This window comes from Peromyscus maniculatus, chromosome 12 (assembly GCF_049852395.1).
Source record: "Peromyscus maniculatus bairdii isolate BWxNUB_F1_BW_parent chromosome 12, HU_Pman_BW_mat_3.1, whole genome shotgun sequence".
NCBI classification, from domain to species: Eukaryota; Metazoa; Chordata; class Mammalia; order Rodentia; family Cricetidae; genus Peromyscus; species Peromyscus maniculatus.
This window is the reverse complement of record NC_134863.1, coordinates 49,470,383-49,487,258: the sequence shown is the minus strand read 5'-3', so window position 1 is coordinate 49,487,258 and position 16,876 is coordinate 49,470,383. Positions and strand designations below refer to the sequence as shown.

Sequence of the window (16,876 nt, the reverse complement as noted above, 5' to 3'; positions counted from 1 at the left end):
TGTTCCCTGGTAGAATATTTTTGGTCACTTATGTATACTATAATTTCATCTGCAAATAGTAAAAGTTTGACTTCCTCCTTTCCATTTGTATCCCCTGATATCCTTTTGTTGTCTTATGCTAGAACATCGAGTATTATATTGAATAGATACAGAGAGAGTAGACAGCCTTATGATCTTATTCCTGATTTTAGTGGAATTGCTTTGAGTTTCTCCCCATTTAATTTGATGTTGGATGTCAACTTGTTTTTATTATGCATAGATATGCTCCTTGTATCCCTGATCTCTCTAAGATCTTTATCACGAAGGAGTGTTGAATTTTGTCAAAGGATTTTTCAGCATCTAATGAGATGATCATATGTTTTTTTTTATTTTAGTTTTTTATATGGTAAATTACATGAGCAGATTTTCATATGTTGAACTAACCCTGCATCTTTGGGATGAAGCCTACTTATTATTAAATTTGTGGAATTATAAAAGAAAAAATAAATTTAAAAAAGAAATGCTGATGTGACATGGAGAAAGAAGAGCCATCATGAGCTTTTGGAGAGATTGTAAACTTGTACAACAACTAGGGAAGCCAGTACACAGGTTTCCCAAATAGCTAAAACAACAACAACAACAACAACAACAACAACAACAACAACAAAAAACCAAACAAACCATATCATGAGACCCAGCTATATCACCCCTGTGTTTATACCCAAATAAACAAATATACACTCTCTGATGCAGATACCAGAACAACCATGATCATTGGTGCTCTGTGCATAATATCTGGGAAATATAATCAATCAAGACATTCAGCAAATTATGGTGGAAAATTAATGTGAGATATATATATATATATATATATATATATATATATATATATTTCACTTCAATTGAGCTGTAAACCAAATGAATTATGGAAATTCCAGGAAAATGGGGAGAGCTAAAAATATTAGTAAGTGATGTAACTCAGGCACACAGTAAACTCTATGTGTTACTCCTCACTGGGGAACTTAGTTTTGAATTTTTTTTATTTTTGTGATTAAGGTTGAGAGAATATCTTTATAGGTCAGAAAGCTAGAGAGGAGCCATAAGATGTGGGGATTTGGGGTGAAGTCTTGGTATGGACAGTAAAACACAAACAATATGAAAATAGGAGATACCAAGATTGTGAAGGTTCAAACGGGGATGGGGATGTGGAAACAGGGAAAGTGAATCTTGTGGGAGAGGAAACCAAAACTGTGGGTGCATGAAAAAACTATAGAGAAACCTGCTGCTTTAAGGTAACTAGGTAAGAAGAAGGTATCCAGAGGGAATAATGGGGGGAGGTAAGTGTTGATAGGTGAATGCAATACATACATATATGTGTATATATACATTTATTTATATATAAAACTTTCAGAAAACTAAAGATTAAAAGACTTACAGAAAATTGCAATGTAAGGCAAATAGTGTTTACCAAAGTCAAGGTCAACCATTGTCAAATGAAGAAAAGTGAAAATGTTCTGATGTCTGATATTGATATTTAGAGTGGAATATTCAGGGTTCCTGCTAGTATTGGTTTTCAGAATCCATAAAATACAGTGTGATGTGTTTAATATACAGTTACAATAAAAATAAAACTATCCCTATCATGTACAATTTATGTAATCACATGTCAGGAAATCGGATAGAAACAATTAAGAAGATTTGAAACAACAGGTTTTAGTTGAGTAAATAAGGAAAACTACCACTTTGAGAGCTAGTTAAAATATTAACAATATAGATAGTTATAATAATAGAAATTTGAACCAAGGTACTTTGACTTGCTGGTCAATGCTGATACTGGAATCCATGGGTGTTTAAAGAAATATCATTGTCAAGTGCAGGATAATTCTCCATGAGTTAACAGTGGAGGGACCAGTAGATCACAGAGTGAAGTTGTTGCATTTTCTCTTAGGTGCCGACCAGAAGTACATGGTAAGACTCTAGTACTGAAGACACTTGATCCAGAACAGAGAGACAACAGACTGGAGACAAGCTCGAAGCTCTCTCCCTGCTGAGTAGCCCTAGCCCTCAGAGTCCTAGAAGGTGCTATTGAGGCTGCAGGGGGAGAACAATCAATGGCCTTGACACCTGTCAAGCAACTGGTGGACACTGATTTATTGTCATCACAACTGCTAGAGGCTAATCAGTGGCTTACTGGTTGGATCTTATACCAACTCCAAGGAAGGGATGCAATCCTGGTACTGTGAACATTACCGGAAGCACCTGGATAGGGTGGTCACAAGCCTTGTGGGGTTGGATTTACTACTTCTTATTGTGCCAGATGGACAGAGGTCACACTACTTTCTAAACGGGTGTATTACTAGCCACTGACTAGTGCAGCTTTCAGCCTTGGTCATGGAAGCTTCTTATTGTGGAAGACAATGGTTAATGCCGAGACTCAAAAGAGGGCTTTTGAATGTGAGAGGATGGAGGTGAAAGAAAAAATTGGATGATGAAGATGGTGAGTAGAAATGGTGTAAATACTGTACTCAGACATGAAATTTTCAAAAAACATTTTTTAAAAAACAGGCCAACATGCTGAAAATAAGCATCTCTAGAGTCTGCAGTCCTTAATGGGACAACTATAACAGGCCTAAGAAACATGATGGAGAGTGGAAGAGGAAATGTAAAGGCCAGAGGAAGGAGAGGGGTTCTGTGAAACACTACGTTCTGTATTCAACATGGTCACTGGAATTATGAACACACAGCAGTGGAGGATGCCTGAATAAACAGACATGAAAGCAGGGAGGGGCACTGTTGGACAGTAAGAAGAGAATCAGCAAGTGTGTGGGAGGATGGGAAGGGACAGTGGGTGATACTTATGATCATGTGCCATGCATACATTTATAAAACAAAAAATAAATAAATGAAAAATAGAAACTGAATCCATACATTTGGAGTTTTGTTTCAATAATATACAAACACATCTATTAGGAAAATAAGAATTAATTAATTATATGAAGACAGTAATTTGTGGACAATTTATGTTCTTCGAGGGTGAATTCAAAAACAATTTATACTCTACCTTTCTTGAAAGGCTTCACTATTTTATAATAATAATAATAATAATAATAATACAAGCTTCTTAGTCTACATTTTATTGCCTTACTTAACATTATGTAGAACAAAATCCCTATTATGTGCAAATACAGGGCCAAATATTATGACAAACTTAACAGAGAATCTGGTCATAGAAAACACCTTAAATTTTCAGAACTAGTCATCATTTTGCGAGTTTTCTCAAAGCATCTAAAACTTCTTTATTTCTTAGACTGTATATAAAGGGGTTTAGCAGAGGAATGATAATGGTGTAGAACAATGAATACATTTTCCCCTGATAATTTTCTTTGTCAGATCCAGAGAGCACGTATATGACAAAGAGGGTGCCATAGAACAAAGAGACGGATGCCAGATGGGCACTGCAGGTAGAGAAGGCTTTGCTTCTACCCTTCTTGGACTTTGTTTTCAGGATGGCAAAGAGCACACGGATATAAGAGACTATAATGCTCATAAAAGTACTCACTTGTATAAAAATAGCAAAAATGAAAATGATCAATGCATTAATGGATGGGTCAGTGCAAGAAATTGCATAAAGTGGCAAGACATCACAGTAGAAATGATCTATTATATTGGAACTACAAAACGTTAACCTAAATAACAATCCTACATGAAGCATGGAATGTAGAAGTCCAATTAGATATGACACACTTATGAACTGAACACAGAGTCTGTTGGACATCACTACTAGATAGAGCAGAGGGTTGCATATGGCTACATAGCGGTCATAGGCCATTGCTACCAGGAGGAGACATTCTGCAGTTGCACTTGTACAAAAAAAATAAAATTGGGAGAAACACTCACCCAGGGATATCATGTCATTCTTATTTAAAAATTTCATAAGTATCTTTGGAGTCACAGAAGATGAAGAACAGGCATCAGTAAAGGCTAAATTTCCAAGGAAAAGATACATGGGAGTGTGAAGGTGGGGATCCTTCCAGATGAGAAAGATTAAGCCAAGGTTGCCCACCATGGTGGTGACATAGATGAAGAAGAACACCAAGAAGAGGGGGACTTGCAGCTCTGGACGATCTGTTATTCCTCTGAGAACAAACTCAGTCAGCTGGGTCCTGTTTCCTTCCATCACACCCACTCAGGCTGCTCACTGCAAGAAGGGAGGAGATTTTTAAAAATGTAACTAAGACTCAGTAAGAACAGGACTAGATTGAGACCACTTTCCTGTGCTTCAGATACTCCACAATCAACAGATAGGAATGTGTCATATGTCTGCTTTTTAAACATGCCGGGAACACAAAATATTTTCTGAACATTTTTAATGTATAAACTTTCAGCATCCAATTATCTGAAATATGAATGAGACCACAGACACTAATTTACCTGGTCTCATGAATATGTGAATCCATTATAAATTGTGTATTTCAGGCTTATACTAAAATGTTTTAAAAAGACACTAGCTCAATTTGAAAAAAATTTCCATTTTCCATAAGATTTAATATTTTACTATTAATAAATAATTAGCATACAAAGTGACAGTTATATAGCATCATTGTCATTCTGTTGTATTCTATGCTTTGAAAATACACCCAAGAGCTTCTCCCATTTTCCTTCCTCTTTTCTAATCTTCTTTCTTCTTCTAGGTGATATCCTTTCTACTTTCATTTTATATATACACATCAGTCTTTCAAAAGTTTTATATGGTAAGGATACTTAATATGTCTTTGGTATTACTTATGCACATAATTCTTTCATCTTAACATATTCATAGCCAAGTAATAAATCTTATTTCTGCTTTTTTCTGCTCTTTACACCATCATAGCTTTCTAGTAGACCTTTGTATTTTTTCTCACACAATTAGGGGAAAGAACGAGTTATTTCCTTTCAATTTCATGAGTGAAAATTTCAAAGTGAAGTCAGAATGTAACATCACACACACACACACACACACACACACACACACACACACACAAACACAGTAAAAAGAAAAGCTAATGTTTTCAATAACTGGATTTTTTAAGTGCTGAAGTTTGCAATGTATACAAACAGAAATAGCGAGTTGGAAAGAAATATAGGAGATGGGAAAATGGCTTAGTAATTAAGAGCACTTGCTGCTATTCCAAAGGATCCTGGTTCAGTTCCCAGCACCTTCATAATGTCTCACAACTATATTTAAGTCCAGTTTTAGAGGATCTGACACTCTCCTCAGGCCTCTGAGGGCAGGGAGCACTCATATGGTGCACAGACCTCCAGTAGGCAAAACACCCCAATACATAAAAAATAAATTAATTTTTTTAAAATGAAAATCCTTCCCTTTTTAATTTGCTTCTCATCAGGCACTTGAACACAGAAACTAGAAAAGTCACTAAGGTTGTGAGCCAAGCTGCACACACAATGGAGAGCCTATGCACAGACTACTTTGGGACGGTGCTCCCAGGGAATGCAATGTATGACTTTGCACAGATGATCCTTGTGAAAACCCAAACCTCTGATGTCTCTTCTTGGGAGTTAGGATGTCCACTTTCACAGTTCATTATTAAGTAGCTTAAAAAAAGAAAGAAAGAAAGAAAGAAAGAAAGAAAGAAAGAAAGAAAGAAAGAAAGAAAGAGAAAGAAGGAAAAAAGTCATGTGATAGAAATTCAGAAACAAATTGATAATGACTATATACATAATAGACAAACAAGAAAAAAACCCCAAAGATCAACATGTATCCATGAATGCAATAAGTCAGCAAGTGAAGATAGTTCCAGGAGAACCAAGGAGGAGGGAATTTGAGACACCACCACCACTTTGCATTTCTGTAATGCCAACATATGCAGAATCCTGGGCATAAAATGTTTGTGTATACACAGAACTGCATTGGTAAACTAAAAGAGGAACAGGTCAACTGTCCACAGAAGGCATGAATGTCTAAACAATAGATAGTCATGGGTTGTTATAAGACCCAACAAATAGGTTTGCACCAATCCATAGTTTTCATTTTTTCCTTACCATTTTATTATGGATTTAACTAAAATCCTCATGCTCATATCTGTGGTCTCCTGAAAGTAATTTTCCAAGAATCAACATAACAAACCAAAAAAACAATGGAGAACCATTGTAATATAGAGTTAAATAAAAAGCATGTTGACTAAAAATAATCTTAAGAATTAAAAATATGGAGAACTTGAATGTTACATAGAAAGCTATTTAGGGACTCTTTCATTTAAATAGAGACGCTATCCTGGGAAGTATTTCCTTCTCTGTCCTTACTGGGAATAGAGAAAAGAAATTCTGTTTATTAGTTTTATTAGGCTTGTAAAGACATTAATGAAAGCTGATACATTTGAAGTAAATTCAAACATCTGATCTCCAAAAGTTATAAGAATATACTTGTTATATGCCAAAAAACTTACTAATGTAATTGATGTTCCCAGAGTGGTGGGCTCTTCCTTTCTTTATGATTCCAGGAATGCTTATGTGAACCAAGAACCAGGTGAGGAAGCAGGCAGATACTGCCTGGATGTCATACACCTCTGAGAAATTTAACTAAGATTCTATAATATTTTCAAAATAAAATTCATTTAAACATAACTGAATTTTTGACAGATTGGTTTTTATAACATTATCTTAATTAAGGATATAGAATCTAAATTTTCAGAACATGTGAGTCCACTTTTGACTTACTATTATTTATATACAAGTTTATGAAGTTTGGTTTAAAGTTTCACTATAATGTACTAGGTGTTCTACGATGGAGTTCCCCTCAATAGTCAATAAAGTTAAGCTCCCCACTGTTGTTAATAAGAAGCATATTTAGAGGCTACCTGCATGGACTTCACAAAACCTCATGACAGAGATCAAATCTTTCGTTCACAAACAGGTAACTGTGAATCCATAGGGAGTTAGGTCTTCCAGTGGAATTGCTTTGTGTTCTATTTATTAGATAAATGTCCTGAAAAGTATTTCCCTGTGTATTGGCAAATATGTTTGTGAAAGCCTTCCTATTTGATGCATGTATCACTTAACTTTTTTTAATGAAAGGGAAATAAAATATCTCCTACCTGGGGATGTAAGAAAAATATCCTTCTGAAGAATACTTTAAGTGAAGGAACAAGGATATCAAGAATTGTTCTTTCCATGTCAATTTTCCTTAAGATACAGAGTTTGGAGAGAATGATATTTATTTCTTCCTATCTTCAATCCTGTTTGTGAGATGAACACTGAAACTCCCTAAATGCTGGCAAAAACTCCCAGTAGGATACATCCAATCTGTTGGGCATTGTTCACTAATCAGCAGATCAAATGTAGTATTGCTATTATAACTATCCTTACATATGCTCCATTTCTTTCAAAAACTGAAGATATCAATTATAAGTCAAATGAAATGTTTAATCTATCCATATTCTTTAAATGATATAACAGATATTTTATCTAAATTTACTTCTAAGCAACAACAATCCTGTCCTGCATTGGAAAAATATTTTCTTCCTTTTTATTAAATTTTTCATTTATTTTACATACCAACCACAGTTTCCCCTTCTTCCTCTCTTCCAATGGCCACCCTCATTTTACATGTACCCCACAATTCACTTCTCCTCTTTCCAGCAAGGTAAAAACTTCACATGGGAGTCGGTAAAGCATGGTGTATCAAATTGAGGCAGGACCAAGCTCCTCTCTATGCATCAAGGCTAGAAAGGCATCCTAATATGTGGATTAGGTTTCAAAAATCTCATGTGCCAGGGACAGGTCCTGGTCCCCCTTCTAGGGGTCCCACAAAGAGACCAAGCTACACAACTGTCATCCACATGCAGGAGCCTAAAGCAGTCCCATGAAGGCTCTTTAGCTATCAATCTAGAGTCCTTGAGTGTCACATGCCATGTTATAAAAATAACAGATGGCAATTAATAATTTAAGTGTCAACCCACCAAGTGAAAGACTCTCTGATGGACAAACCTTGTCAAGCAAGGCTTATAGAACCACACACTCTGACAACTTGTTGCTACTATCTGTAAGTTTTCTCATGTGCCACTACATTTCTTCCCTAGAAAATAGTATGGGTATTTCCCTACTGCCTGTGTTTTTAACTTGTGTATATATTCCATCTTCTGGTCACCCATATAACTGTTGATGGTCAGGAAGATGATTTTCTTAAGCTGTACAATTTAGATGAATATAAATAATGCTAGAATATTTTTCAAAGCTCACACTGACATAGGAATGTAACAATATTCTCAGTTACAAGACAAATTTTTATACCATTATTTAAATTAAGAACTCAGAGAAAATTCAAAGTAAACTAGTTGCCTCTGCAAATGAATGCAAAAGGACAAGTTCCTAGGTGTCTAATTGTGGAACCAAGGTCAGGCATGAAACAATTTTATTGCCAGTTTTTCACTTGCAAAAGCCTGGCTGATAACATTAAAGACCCAACTCCTTGCAGCAACTGACTATCTGCACATACTCCTAACCTCATTTTTATGATTCAAGACTCAAGCTTCAGCTAAACAATAAACAACTGAAATTCAATGTCATTTTCTGTTGGGGAATGCTTACTACTCAGAGCTATGTGCTTGCTTTTCAGACTGCATATCAGGGAACCTGGCTGATAGCAGAGAGTTGTCATGGTTACTCACCATGCCTGGTTAGGCAAACATCACTAGCCTGAAAGAAACTGTGTGATTTCTCATGGCTCTGTTTCTTATTGTTACTCAAGAAATGCTATGTGATCCTGAAAATCTAACTCATATATTGTCTGGAGTTTTCTGTTGAGGAAAAAGGTCAAGAGCTATGTAGAAGAGAGATGTGGAAATGGGTAGAAGAGAGATGTAGTGGGGAGGTATCTAGGTGTTTGGAGGCAGAGAGATTTTCAAAGAAGATTTTTCAAGATGAAGTATAAGAGAAAGTTACCATCAGAAAGTGTGAAGTTTTCTGTCTAGAGTTTTCTGTTGAGGAAGGAGGTAGAAAGCTGTGCAGAAGAGAGATGTGGAAATGAGTAGAAAAGAGACACATAGCAATGTGGAGAGATATGTAGGTGTTTGGAGATAGATTTTCAGAGATTTTTTTTTTAAGATGAAGTAAAAGAGAACATCACCAGCAGAAAGCATGTGCTTCTTTCCTTCCTTACCCCTAAGATAGAAAATGTCAGTCCTCAGCCGGGCGGTGATGGCGCACGCCTTTAATCCCAGCACTCGGGAGGCAGAGCCAGGTGGATCTCTGTGAGTTCGTGGCCAGCCTGGACTACCAAGTGAGTCCCAGGAAAGGCGCAAAGCTACACAGAGAAACCCTGTCTCGAAAAACCAAAAAAAAAAAAAAAAAAAAAAGAAAAAAAAGAAAGAAAATGTCAGTCCTCACCATTTATGGATTTTTGCATACTTGGGATGCTGGAGTTGTCATGGGCTATCACCATAATCACAACAGATGGCAATTAATAATTCAGGTGTCGATCCATCAGATAAATGACTTTCTGATGGAAGAATCTTGTCAAGCAAGGCTTATGGGATTATAGACTCTGAAAATTGTTTGATTCTGTCTCTAATTTTTCTCATATGCCATTACATTTCTTCCCTAAAAACAGGTATAGGTTTTTCCCCATTGCCTGTGTGTTTATCTTGTATCTATATTTTATCTGCTGGGTACAAATACATCTGTGGATGGTCAGGAAGATGATTTATTTTTAAGCTGAATAATTTTGATTAACAGAATCAATATTAGGATATTTTTATAGCTCGAATTGACATAGGAAAATGACAATATTTACAGTTACAAAGGCAGGTTTTTATATCATTAGCTGATTTAAGACTCAGAGTAAATTCAAAGTAAACTAGTTGCCTCTGCAAATGAATGCAAAAGGACAAGTTCCCAGGTATCTAATTGTGGAACTAAGGTCAGGCATGAAACAATTTTAGTGCCAGTTTTTTACTTGTAAAAGCCTGACTGATAACATTAAAGACACAACTCCTTGCAGCAATTGACTCTCTGCATAGATTCTTAACCTCATTTTTATGATATAGGGATCAAGGTTCAGCCAACTAACTGTTTATTGTTTAGATCCTGAAATTCAATATCACTTTTTTTTTGTTGGGGAATGCTGAACCCTAAGAGCTACTTGCATGCTTCAGAGACTGCACATCAGGGGACTTGGCTAATAGCTGAGAGTTGCCATGGTTACTCACCATGACCAGTCAGAGACACATCTCTAGCTGGAGAGAAACAGTCTGATTTCTCATGGCTTTGTTTCTTATTGTTTACTCAAGAAAATGCTATGTGATCCTGAAAATCTAACTCATATATTGTCTGGAGTTTTCTGTTGAGGAAAAAGGTCAAGAGCTATGTAGAAGAGAGATGTGGAAATGGGTAGAAGAGAGATGTAGAGGGGAGATATCTAGGTGTTTGGAGGCAGAGAGATTTTCAAAGAAGATTTTTCAAGATGAAGTATAAGAGAAAGTTACCATCAGAAAGTGTGAAGTTGAATATTGTTCTTTCAAGGTCTGCAAAAAATTGTGTTGTGATTCTGATGGGGATTGCACTGAATCTGTAGATTGCTTTTGGTAAAATGGCTATTTTTACCATGTTAACCCTACTGATCCATGAGCATGGGAGATCTTTCCATTTTCTGATCTCTTCTCCAATTTCTTTCTTCAAAGACTTAAGTCATACAGGTCTTTCACTTTTGGGTTAGAGTTAATCCAAGGTATTTTATATTATTTGTGGTTACTGTAAAGGGTATTGTTTCTCTGGTTTCTTTCTTAGACCATTTATCATTTGTATATAAGAGGGTTACTTATTTTTTTTTGTGGAGTACAGGTTGTGGAAATATGACCAGATGATTCTCTGGATTTCTTCCTTGTGTGTTGTTATGTCTTCCTTTTCATTTCTGATTTTGTTAATTTGGATATTCTCTCTCTGCCTTTTTGTTAGATTGGATAAGGGTTTGTTTATCTTGTTGATTTTCTCAAAGAACCAACTCTTTGTGTTATTGATTCTTTGTACTGTTCTCATTGTTTCTATTTTATTGATTTCAGCCCTGAGTTTGATTATTTCCTGCCATCTATTTCTCCTGGGTGAGTTTGCTTCTTTTTGATCTAGAGCTTTCAGGTGTGTGGTTAAGTTTCTAATTTGAGATTTCTCCATGTTTTTTATGTAGGCATTTAGTGTTATGAACTTTCCTCTTAATACTGCTTTCATAGTGTCCCATAAGTATGGATATGTTGTACATTCATTTTCATTGAATTCTAGGAAATCGTTAATTTCTTTCTTATTTCTTCCTTGACCCATTGGTGATTCAGTTGAGCATCATTCAGTTTCCATGAGTTTTTAGGCTCTGTAATTTATGTTATTGTTTAATTGTAATTTTAAATCATAGTGGTCTGATAAAATATAGAAGGTTACTCTGATTTTTTTTGTATCTGTTGAGATTTGCTTTGTGACCAAATATGTGGTCAGTTTTAGAGAATGTTTCATTGGGTGCTGAGAAGAAGGTATATTTTTTTGTGCTAGGGTGGAATGTTCTGTAGATGTCTATTAAGTCTCTTTGAGCCATCACATCTGTTAGTTCCCTTATTTCTCTGTTAAGTTTCTGTGTGGAAGACCTGTCCATTGGTGAAAGTGGGGTGTTGAAGTCTCCCACTGATAGTGTCTGGGGCTTGATGTGAGATTTAAGCTTTAGCAATATTTCTTTTACATATGTGGGTGCCCTTGTATTTGGGTCATAAATATTCAGAATTGAGACTTCATCTTGATGGATTTTTCCTATGATGAATATGTAGTGTCCTTCTTGATCTCTTTTGATTAATTATAGTTTGAAGTCTATTTTGTTAGATATTGCGAGAGCTACACCAGCTTGCATCTTAAGTCCATTTGATTGGAAAGTTTTTTCCCAACTCTTTACTCTGAGGTAATGTCTGTCTTTGAAGTTGAGGTATGTTTCTTGTATGTGTCAGAAGGAGGGATCTTGTTTTTATATCCATTCTGTTAACCTTTGTCTTTTTGTAGGCAAATTGAGTCCATTGATATTAAGGGGTATTAATGACCAGTGATTGTTAATTCTTGTTATTTTTTTGTGTTTCCCTTCTTTGGGATTTGTTGGTGTGGGATTATGTATTGCCTGTATTTTTGTGGGTGCATTTAACTTCCTTAGGTTGGAGTTTTTCTTCTAGTTCTTTCTGTAGGGCTAGATTTGTGGATAGGTATTGTTTAAATCTGGTTTTGTCATGGAATATCATATTTACTCTGTCTATGATGATTGAGAGTTTTGCTGGGAATAGTACTCTAGGCTAGCAACCAAGGTCTCTTAGTGTTTGCATAATGTCTGTTGAGGACCTTCTGGCTTTTAGAGTCTCCATTGAGAAGTCAGCTGTTTTTCTGTTGTGTCTGCCTTTATATTTACTTGGCCTTTTTCCTTTGCAGCTCTTAATATTCTTTCTTTATTCTGTATGTTTAGTGGTTTGATTATTATGTGGCGAGGGGTCTTTTTTTTGGGGGGGGAGGTCCAGTCTATTTGGTGATATGTAAGCTTCTTGTATCTTCATAGGCATTTCCTTCTTTAGGTTGAGAAAGTTTTCTTTCTATGATTTGTTGAATATATTTTCTGTGCATTTGAGCTGGTATTCCTGTCCTTCTTCTATCCCTATTATTAGGTTATGTCTTTTCATGGTGTCTTAGCTTTTCTGGATGTTTTGTGTTATGACTCTTTTGGCTTTAATGTTTTCTTTGAGCAATGAATCTGTTTCCTCTATTATATCTTCAACACCAGAGATTTTTCTCTTCCATCTCTTGCATTTTGTTGTTTATGCTTGTATCTTTATTTCCTGTTCATTTACTCAGATTTTCCATTTCTAGCACTCCCTCAGTTTGTGTCTTCTTTATTGCCTCTATTTCAATTTTCAAGTCTTGAACTGTTTCCTTCACCTGTTTGATTGCTTTTTTGCAGTTTCTTTGACTTTCTTTAAGAGATTTATTGATTTCTTCCAATTTTTGTTTGTCTTTTCCTTGATTTCTTCTAATTTTTGTTTGTCTTTTCCTTGATTTCTTTAAGGAAATTTTTCGTTTCCTCTTTAAATGCCTGTATCATCTTCATAAAGTCATTTTAAAGGTCTTTTTCTTCTGCTTCTTCTACATTGGGATGTTCAGTTCTTGCTGTTGTAGAACCACTACATTCTGGTGGTGCTATATTCCTCTTTATGTTGTTGAATGTATTCTCCCTGACATCTACCCATCTCTTCCTCCAATAGGTACAAACAGTGTCTGTGTCTTAGGAAGCCATGCTTGGTCCAGTCTGGTTGGGGTAGGAGGGCATAAGTTATGCCCCATGGCTTAGGGCCTAGAAAATGGGGTGACCGGCTTGGAGAACAGTCACTCAACTCTTGGTCCAATCAGGACTGGTGGAGTCCCAAGTCTCCCACTATTAATGTGTGAAATTTGTTGTGCAAGTTAAGCTTTAGTAATGTTTCTTTCAAAACTGTGGGTGCCATTTCATTTGGGGCATAGATGTTCAGAATTGAGACTTCATCTTGATGGATATTTCCTGTGATGATTATAAAATGTCCTTCTCCATCTTTTTGGTTAATTTTTAGTTTGAAGTCTATTTTGTTAGATATTAGGATAGCTACACTGGCTTGATTCTTAGGTCCATTTTATTGGAAAATTTTTTCCAACTCTTTACTGCTGTGGGATGTCTTTCTGTATGCTGTGAATACATGTGTTGCTACTATTGGCTAATAAATAAAGCAGCTTTGTCCTATGGCAAGGTAGTTTAGAGGCAGTCATGAAATCTAAACAGAGATACAGAGAGAAGAATGGCAGAGCTGGGGAGATGCTAGAGTATTATTGTCCAAGAAGCAACATGCAATGGGACTTAGGTAAAGCATGAAACATATGGTGATACATAAATAGAAATGGATTGAGTTAAGTTATAGGAGCTAGCTAGCAGGAAGCGTGAGCCATAGGCTATACAGTTTGTAATTAACTAAACAAAGATGCAAAAAAAAAAAGGAAAGAGAAATACAGAGTGATCTCCCTCATGAAGATTGATGCAAAAATGCTCAATAAAATACTGGCAAACAGACTCCAAGAACACATCAAAATAATTATCCACCATGATCAAGTAGGCTTCATCCCAGGGATGCAATGGTGGTTCAACATATGAAAGTCCGTCAATTTAATACACCATATAAACAAACTCAAAGAAAAAAAACACATGATCATCTCACTAGATGCAGAAAAGGCATTTGACAAAATCCAACACCCCTTCATGATAAAGGTCTTGGAGGGACGAGGAATACAGGGAACATATATAAACATAATAAAAGCAATTTACAGGAAGCCAACAGCCAACATCAAATTAAATGGAGAGAAAATCAAAGCAATTCCACTAAAATCAGGAACAAGGCAAGGCTGTCCACTCTCCCTATATTTATTAAATATAGTACTTGAAGTTCTAGCCAGAGCAATAAAACAACACAAGGAGATTAAGGTGATACAAATTGGAAAGGAAAAAGTCAAGCTTTCACTATTTGCAGATGACATGATAGTATACATGAGTGACACCAAAAATTCGACCAAGGAAGTGATACACTTCATAAACACCTTCAACAACATAGCAGGATACAAGATTAACTAAAAAAATCAGTAGCCCTCCTATATACAATTGACAAACAGGCTGAGAAGGAAATCAGAGATATAGCACCCTTTACTATAGCCACAAATGATATAAAATACCTAGGGATAACTCTAACTAAGCAAGTGAAGGACCTATATGACAAGAATTTTAAGTCCCTGAAAAAAGAAATGGAAGAAGATGTCAGAAAATGGGAAGATCTTCCATGCTCATGGATAGGCAGGATTAACATAGTAAAAATGGCAATCTTACCAAAAGCAATCTACAGATTCAATGCAATCCCCATCAAAATACCAACACAATTCTTCATAGACCTGGAAAGAATAATACTCAACTTCATATGGAAAAACAAAAAACCCAGGATAGCCAATAGAATCCTTTACAATAAAACAACCTCTGGAGGCATCACAATCCTTGACCTCAAGCACTACTATAGAGCTACAGTAATAAAAACAGCTTGGTACTGGCATAAAAACTGACAAGAGGACCAATGGAATAGAATTGAAGACCCTGACATTAATCCACACACCTATGAACATATCATTATTGACAAAGAAGCCAAAACTGTACAATGGAGAAAAGAAAGCATCTTCAACAAATATTGCTGGCATAACTGGATGTCAATCTGTAAAAGGCTGCAAATAGAGCCATACCTGTCATTGTGCACAAAACTTAAGTCCAAGTGGATCAAAGACCTCAACATAAATTAGACATCAAAACGACCAACAGTCCAATTGTGAAATGGGCTTTAGAACTAAACAGAGAATTCTCAACAGAGGAAACTCAAATGTCTGAAAGACATTTAAGGAATTGCTCAACATCCCTAATCATTAGGGAAATGCAAATCAAAACAACTGAGATACCACCTTATGCCTGTCAGAATGGCTAAGATCAAAAACACTGAAGTCACTTTATGCTGGAGAGGATGTGGAACTAGGGGAACTCTCCTCCACTGCTGGTGGGAATGCAAGCTTGTACAACCACTTTGGAAATCAATATGGCACTTTCTTAGAAAATTGGGAATCAATCTCCCCCAAGATCCAGCTATACCACTCTTGGGCATATACCCAAGGAATGCTCAATCATACCACAAGGGCACTTGCTCAGCTATATTCATATCAGCATTGTTTGTGATAGTCAGAACCTGGAAATAACATGGAAATGCCCTTCAACTGAAGAATGGATAAATAAAATGTGGTACATATACACAATGGAATACTACTCAGCAGAGAAAAACAATGACATCATGAGGTTTACAGGCAAATGGATGGATCTAGAAAAAAATCATCCTGAGTGAGCTAACCCAAACTCAGAAAGACAAACATGGTCTCATAAGAGGATACTAGATGTAAAACAAAAGATGACTAGACTGCTACTCACAACTCCAGGGAGGCTACCTAGAAAACAGGACCCTAAGAAAGACACAGGGATTGCCCAATGACAGAAAATGGATGAGATCTCCATGAGCTAACTGGATGTGAGGGGGATAATGAAGGGCAAGTTTCGAGGGAAAGAGAGCTTAGGGGAGTGGGAGATCCCAGCTGGATCAAGAACAGAGAGGGAGAACAAGGAAAAAGAGATACCTGTAGCATGAATCTTAAAGAGTCTTATTAATAAAATCAAACCTGAGACTAGTTATTGGGGTCAATGCTGGTAGATCAGAGAGACAGAACAAGCCACAGCTATTTCACCTTGTGAATTCCTCAGCTGGTCCTGTTTCCTCAGACTGGAGGCCTCTGAGTCCTCTTCCAGAATGAATCTCAGCTGATCTGTGTTACTCCAAAGCCTGAAAGCTTAACCAGCCAAATGCTGCTTGTTTCTGGTTGCCAAGCCTTATATATCTTTCTGCTTTCTACCACCACTCGCTGGGATTAAAGACTTGCTTTCTGCAATTAAAGGCATGAGTCACCATGCCTGGCTGTATCCTTGAACACATGGATTTCTGTCTCAGGAATGCTAGGATTAATCGTGTTCTACTACTGCCTATCCTTTATGTTTAATATTGTGGCTGCTCTGTCTCTGACCCTAGATAAGTTTATTAGTATGCACAATATTTTGGGGAATACAATACCACAGATACCATCATAAATGAAGACCCCATGGAAATAGGAAGAAGCAGAGTGTTAGGCAGGTCCCCAGAAATCCACAAAGATACTTCCACAATAGACTATTGGCAATGGTCGAGAGAAAGCCCGAACTGACCTACTCTGGTGATCTGGATGGCCAAACACCCTAACTGACGTGCTAGAAATC

General features: G+C 36.5%; 1 protein-coding gene across 1 annotated transcript; it reads right to left on the bottom strand.

Annotated features, from left to right (window-relative positions):
* Positions 1–3,238: 3,238 nt before the first annotated feature.
* Positions 3,239–4,159, bottom strand: LOC102922266 (olfactory receptor 5AC1-like). Its single transcript, XM_006981630.2, has one exon. The coding sequence runs from the start codon at positions 4,154–4,156 to the stop codon at positions 3,239–3,241; it is 918 nt and encodes a 305-aa protein (XP_006981692.1). The 5' UTR covers positions 4,157–4,159.
* Positions 4,160–16,876: the final 12,717 nt, after the last annotated feature.

What these genes read in the sequence shown, in the direction of transcription:
- LOC102922266 (XM_006981630.2), bottom strand. Translation starts at nt 4,156, where the DNA reads ATGGAAGGAAACAGGACCCAGCTGACTGAGTTTGTTCTCAGAGGAATA.